Source organism: Cucurbita pepo, chromosome 20 (genome assembly GCF_057944985.1).
Source record: "Cucurbita pepo subsp. pepo isolate OVF chromosome 20, ASM5794498v1, whole genome shotgun sequence".
In the NCBI taxonomy this organism is placed as follows: Eukaryota; Viridiplantae; Streptophyta; class Magnoliopsida; order Cucurbitales; family Cucurbitaceae; genus Cucurbita; species Cucurbita pepo.
The window spans coordinates 10,356,858-10,363,673 of NC_141817.1; the positions used below are offsets into that span (position 1 = coordinate 10,356,858).

Sequence of the window (6,816 nt, forward strand, 5' to 3'; positions counted from 1 at the left end):
GAGGAGAGAATAAAGGTAAGTTGAATTAGTGGGAATAGAAACATCCAAAGAGGTGGAAACACCACTATCGTCTACGTCTCTATCAGCATCAGCTTTCTTTTTTGGTCGTTTGGTTTGGAAAATGCATCATCTTGTGCCACCACTAAATGTGACAACTTTTGACTTTTAATATTACTCAAGAACACATCTTTTTTTATGGTCTTCTTGACACTATTTTTGTTTGTTGAATTATAAAGTAAAATTATAAAGTTAAGCTCCGTAATACTCGAAGAAAGAGAAAGAGAAATAGAAAAAGAAAAAAGAAAAAAAAAAAAGTCGAGAGCCCCTCCAACCATCTAAGGGGTCCAAATGAAACTCCATCCAGAGTCTTGCAAAAGAGAAATAGTGAGAGAAAGGGGTAGAGAGAACCTAGAGAGAGGAGAAAGGATGAACTGCCGAAGACTCACCGAAAACTACCGTCGGAGTCTATTCCGGTGAAGATCATGATGCAGAGAGACTTTCTTGGAAGGGAAAAGAGAATGTGGGTGGCCGGAGTCCCATTTTTCATCAAGAAATCGGAAAACCCGCAAGGTAAGGATCTTGAACGTTTTCTCAGATCTACGGTTTTCCTTTGTGAATCAAGATCTGAAATCTTGATATATTTATCTAGGAACAACTCTACGCATGATCTGTGAAGAAGTTTGGCCGAGACCTCAACCCGAAGGCGGAGATCCAAGAGTCGTCCGATAACGGTGAGCGAACTTCCGTCGTTCTTAACTCGTCCGGTAGTCAAGCAAAAATTACAAAAAAAAATAATAGGATGTAACCCGTAACACGATCTAAAACTTTGTCGAAGGAATCATGTCGATCCGACCTACGGATCAAAAGATAGGAAAATCGAAAAAGAGAACTGTGTTTCGGTTTTCAGAGGGCAGAGAAGAAAGAAGAAAGAAGAAAGAAAAAAAAAAAGAGAGAGTCGGCCGGCGAGCGGCGGAGGGCGGCGACAGGCGCCGGACACACGTCGACCATCGGCTGGAGCAACACAGCTCCAGCGAGGTGTCGACACGTGTTGCCTGCAAGCCGGGCCGAACCGCAACGCAGGCCGAGCCGACCGGACCGAACCGGACTGGCCGACCCGCGAGTACGCGGAAGCGGGCGCGCGTGCAGCCTGCGACTAGCGCCTTCCCGCGCGCGTGACCACGCACTCCCAGCGCGCTGCTGGCGCGTCAGCGCGCGTGGGATGGCCAATTTGGCCCAGTTACTTTCTATTTGCCCAATTTTGTCCCGGTTCCAGTTCTAATACTGTTTTTACGTGAATAAGGACCTAATTTAAAGAAATCAGTATTTTTGGACACCTCACGGGCAAAGAAACGCTAGAAAAAGGCCACGCGTCAACCAGGTAAGTCACCACCCGGTATTTAGGAAGAAATACTTGTAGGATTCGCTTGGATTGCATGCATGCTAATAGTGTTACCTCAGATTAGCTCTCCATGTAAATTATTTGTCAGAGTATTTAATATGATTGTATTGGGTGAATTACATGAGTGTTGTTGTATGCTTTATGCTTCCGCTGTATGTATGCATGCATTTAATTTATGCTGGAAGTGTGTATTCCGTGTTCCGGGTGCTTGATGGACGAATTCGCCCCACTGAGCGCGAGCTTCGTGCTCTGGGTGCTTGATGGAGGTCATCGCTCCGTTGAGCCGGTATGCCTAGTTTGCATAAATTAATAGTACGATGTTAGAAGACGATTGTATGCACACTCTGTTAATTGTAGGGCCCATTTCTATGATAAGCTTAGGGAATTATTGTTAGGAGCGATATGTCACTCCAGCCAGATTTAACTTTCCCCTAGGAACTTAGCGGTTTACCATGGCAAGAGGGTACCTTGGAGTGTTAATAGGTTGCTAGCGTGAGAACAGTATCTATAGCTCCGTGGGAGGACCAAGGGTCCTTGATCAATCCTTACTGCTCTTAGCCATTTCGCATGGGAAATGTGTCCCCACGTCGTACAGCCCATTAGCTGCATGGGAACGGGTTGGGTCGCGCCCCCCATAGGGGGACTATATGGGCGTAGGGGTATTCAGCACACCCCTAGGCTAGATACCATGTAGTCCCAGATAGCCATGTAGAGGTAGCACCTTATAGAGAGATACCGACCACATTAGCTAGGCGTAAGGAACCTCTAGGCCTTTAATGAAAGGACGACGAACCGGTGAAACCCAAGGGGCAAGCCCCAAGGGACTAAGATTAGAACCAAATGTCCTAGAACCGAAGTAGGAAACCGTGGGCATTCTGTTAAACTAAGATACGGAGAGAGCCTACAAGTAGGTGGCTTACTGAGTATAATTTTTATACTCATTCCTTTCTACCTTCTTTTTTGTTAGGTGCTGGTTGAGGTGGAGGAGCGTTGGAGAGCTGTGCGGTCACAGAGGGGGTCGTTCCGGAGCGTCAGTCCCTTGTCGGTCTTTAGAGTCTTTTGTATTTTTTCTTAATAATTGTATTTCCGTTGGAAATATTTAGTTTTAATTTTGTATTCGTAATTTCTTTTTTATTAATTTGAAACAAAAAATTTTTCTATTTTGTTTTAATTAAATGACATTTTTACCTTTTGCTTTACTATTTATTTCTTTTTGTTTCTTTCGATTTCATCTTTTTAGTCACAACTCGACTTTTCGAATCCTCGAAAATTGGGTCATGACAAGCTCTTAAATTAATTTTAATAGCGGAAGTTCACGTGGTAGTTTATTGTCAGAACAATGTACGATGCACGAAACAAACTTATTGAGCTATCTCATCTGCTTCCACCGATAAAGTAAATGTAGCTATAGTCAACCTGGCACCAACTCCAACGACCCTAAATCTAGAATATTTGTTTCAGATCCCGTAGTTGTAAAATTGAAATGTCATTCATTTAAGATAGAGAACAAATCACTCAACGAGGAAGAGAGAGAAAATGCTCAATACACTATCTTATCTGCTTTCTCTTAGGGTTTTTAAAACACGTATGCTAGGGAGAAGCTTCGAGAGGCCAGTGTCCCCATTGGCACACCGTCCGGTGCTTGATTCTGATACCATTTGTAACCGTTCAAGCCCACCACTTGTAAATATTGCCCTCTTTAAACTTTTCTTTCGAGGGCTTCCCCTCAAGGTTTTTAAAACGCGTCTACTGGTGAGATGTTTTCACACCCTTATAAAGAATATTTGGTTCCCTTCTACGACCTGGAATCTCACAAATAGTCAAACTAACTTTGGAATAATTTAGAACTATTATCAAGGATCATGAACTAAATTGTTATTTGTAAAATTTTAAGGATAAAATAGAAATACAACCTAAACTCGAGGAACCAAATCGAAAATTAATCTATGTCATGAAAATATGTTATGTTATCGTTGTTACTTGATGCATGAACCTCTATGTACTACACCATGTGAACTAGTCCTATGCCTATGAGACATTAGAAAACCATGTATGTTAATCATGAACAATATGACAAGAAACCAATATCTCATACGAATTGTGTCAAGGAAAAGAATATAGGTATCTATTTGAATGTTATGGGACCTTATGTATTTAATATGACACGTGCATCGAGATATTTTTCCATTATGTTTAGTACGAACACATACCTTATAACATCTATGTTCACCATGATATTATGTGAGCCCTCTCTCCATGATGTTCGATAGCATGAACTTGTGCTAGCCCGGCGAGCCAGACCTAGAGGGCACTTATACAAACTTGTCTGGTAGGTCCATGTGCATGTGTGGGTCATGTATAGAGATACTACACGTCCAATCCTACAAAAACTAGAAGGCAGAGCTCAAGGTCATGTCATAATGTCTTTATGAAAAGATAGGTCCCATCACTATTGCTTGTGTTTGCTATATAATAAGCTAGTTAACTTGAGCAAATTCTCCGTACGTATATGTGATCAACATGCACAACAATTTCATCGTCACATACATCATATTCAAAATGTCTTACTCTCTTAAAAGATCTTTAACCGTTACCTCTACAATGATACCAACGACATCTACGCCAAGGGATAAGTCAATTTGAACGTTACAAAAGAAAGATAAAGAAGAAGAACGATCCTGCTAGTCAATAAGAACACTGTGATAGAGGTTACGAGTTAGAAAGTTCAATTTTAGTTAATGGAGACGATAACATCCCATTAATTTTCACGTATCCATATATGTTAATTTAATAATATACAATGATACATAAACTTTTATTAATAATTTAATTAAAAAATTTAGAAGATTTAAAAATCAAAAGAATCAAAATTAAATATATGATATAGGGACAAAAATGTAATTCAACAAAATAAATAAATAAATAAATAATCAATAAAAAAAGAATATAAAACAGACTAAACTCTGAATTCTCTTCAATTCCATTTCCCCATTTTTCATTTCCATCTCAAAGATCTCTAATCGCCGGAATTCCCTCACCGGCGATGGCCTCCGTCTGCATATCCGAATGCATCAACGACGCCTGTATTATCCCCGCCGGCCGGCCGACGTATTTCAGCTTGCAGCGGTGGCCGGAGGAGGAGGATGGGTCTGTAGAGCCCCGCCGGCCACGGCTGAGAGCGGCGGACGGGATCTCTCGCCGGCAAATGTACTTGAGGAGCTACACCTTCTCAAGGGAGGACACCGAAGTCCATGAGAGTACAGCGCAGACCTGCCTTGGGAAGCTCAAGCGGCGACGGAGGCCGGCAGAGATCCGCGGCGGCGGAAGGAGGAGCCGGTGTTTCGCCATCGTGAGGGCCGCCGCTGCGAAGGCTTCTTCCGGCGCCTTGCTCTCCATGTTCCGGCGGTTGCTTTCTTGCGTGGCGAAAGTTGACGGTCGTAAGTGAATTTGTGAAATCAAACGTTGTTTGTCTTCTTCTTTGGGTTTTTTTTTTTTTTTTTTTTTTTTTTTTTTTTTTTTTTTTTTTTTTGGGTATGAAAAATGAATAAAAATTTGTAACAATTAATAATTTTCTGTCTTGTTAATGTATATATTTGTCTTGTTGTAATGTTTTCATATGTTTTATGTTTTATTTAATAAAATTAGAGATTTAATGAATAATATTTTAATTAATTAACACTATTATGAACAATGGAGAGTTTAAATTGATTCATTTATAAAATTTTGATTTTAAATTGATATTATTAGTTTAGATTTTAATTGATACTCCCTTAAGATTTATGGTAAAAAATGATTCATTTATGTATTTGTATTCATGATCTTTTACTTTTAACGTGAATATAAATAACTTTTTAGGGTAGAAGAGAAAATAGATAGATAACAGTATTTTCGATGCGTATCCACTTCCACCTGGTCGGTTGCATAGATCACACTTATACGAGAATGAATACACCTATATAGCCACGTCCTATTGACATCAATTGCACATATTCAACATATAATTCTCTCTATGGACACTTAAATTTGAAGAGACATGATGCGACCGAGGAGGATGGTGTATCATCTAACACACCAAGAGTGTGCATTGAAGCTAAGTCGAGGCATACACAAAGTTCGAGAGAACGAGGCGACACGAGTGTCGAAGACAAGCTCGAAAAAGGGCCAAATAGAGCCTCAAATTATAACCTCAAAAGACAGGGTTTCAATATAAGTTTCGACATGCAGCTTGAGAATTAAGTCCGTTGATATGAAAGATAAAACCTCACCAAATTTGATGTCAAACGGATACTTGATGGATTATGTACGAGGTCGTATGCCCGTTCGCCAAAAAGACATCTACTCAAGAAGGATTGGAAATGCCTCAAAATATATTATAGGAGAGACATGATGTCAGCTCTCTATCACAATTGGTGATACGATTGTGCCCCAAGAAAGTTATCAAGGACGATGACTAGGTTAAGTGGGGAGAGTGTCACAACTTCACTGAGAGAAAGGTTGTGAACCTCACAGGTCAAGACAAACAAGGAACGACCCTCAAGTGGCACCCATCCAGCCGCATGAAGACCAAAATTGAGAAGCATCAGTCCCCGAAGAGAAAAATAAGAATTTATAAAACAAAAAAATGTCTAAACAAAATAGAAAAATAAATATTATTGGTTATAGCTCCATTTTTATATAAATCTAAAAAAAAGATTATAAATCCATTTTTCTTTTTAAAGTGTATTTAATGTCAATTATCTATATTTGACTCATTTGATATAGAAATTGATGTGACAAGATTATATATGATTGTATTTTCTTTTTATAATTTTTAATGAACATAATATTAATATTAAGTCAATGAATAATTGGAATTTTTGTGGTCATTATTCATTTTAAAAGTATATCAAACTTATTGAATTTTTTTCATTTACTGTTTTACTATTCTTACAGTAAAAAAATATACAAACTGAGTTAAAAGATTATAAATGAAATTAAAAAAAAAAACAATTAAAAGGATAAATATCTTTTAAAAAATTAAGATAAATAAATAAAGTGCAATCTCTCTGTGTTGCAACTTAAAAGTAAAATATATAGCAACAAAATTAAAAATTAAAAATTAAAAAATTTTACTTTAATAATTATATTTTTAAAAAATAAATTAAAACCCCAATTATTTTTTTAAGTCAACTTAATTTGTGACACATAAAATTTAAAAAACGGACGCCGGCCTCGATTTATTTAAATTGAATTATTGAGACCAATAATTGTACGAAAATCTGCCACGTGTACCTCTAATATAACTCCTTTGGGCCACGTGTAAGAGGTCCATAGTGCTACAAATATAATTTATACGCTTTGTTCTTTCTAATTTCTTAGTTAATTATATAAATAAAATTAGTCGATCACTATCATTTCAAAGGTCGGTGATTAATTTG

The 6,816-nt window shown here is 38.2% G+C and overlaps 1 protein-coding gene and 1 long non-coding RNA gene across 2 annotated transcripts; both read left to right on the forward strand.

Annotated features, from left to right (window-relative positions):
• The first annotated feature begins 306 nt into the window (after positions 1-306).
• Positions 307-2,598, forward strand: LOC111787558 (uncharacterized). Its single transcript, XR_015414654.1, has 3 exons — positions 307-570; positions 650-731; positions 2,367-2,598. It is a non-coding gene; the product is annotated as an uncharacterized LOC111787558 (long non-coding RNA).
• Positions 2,599-4,442: 1,844 nt separating this feature from the next.
• Positions 4,443-4,844, forward strand: LOC111782795 (uncharacterized). Its single transcript, XM_023663593.2, has one exon. It carries the CDS (start codon positions 4,443-4,445, stop codon positions 4,842-4,844), a length of 402 nt encoding a protein of 133 aa, XP_023519361.2.
• The last annotated feature ends 1,972 nt before the right edge of the window (positions 4,845-6,816 follow it).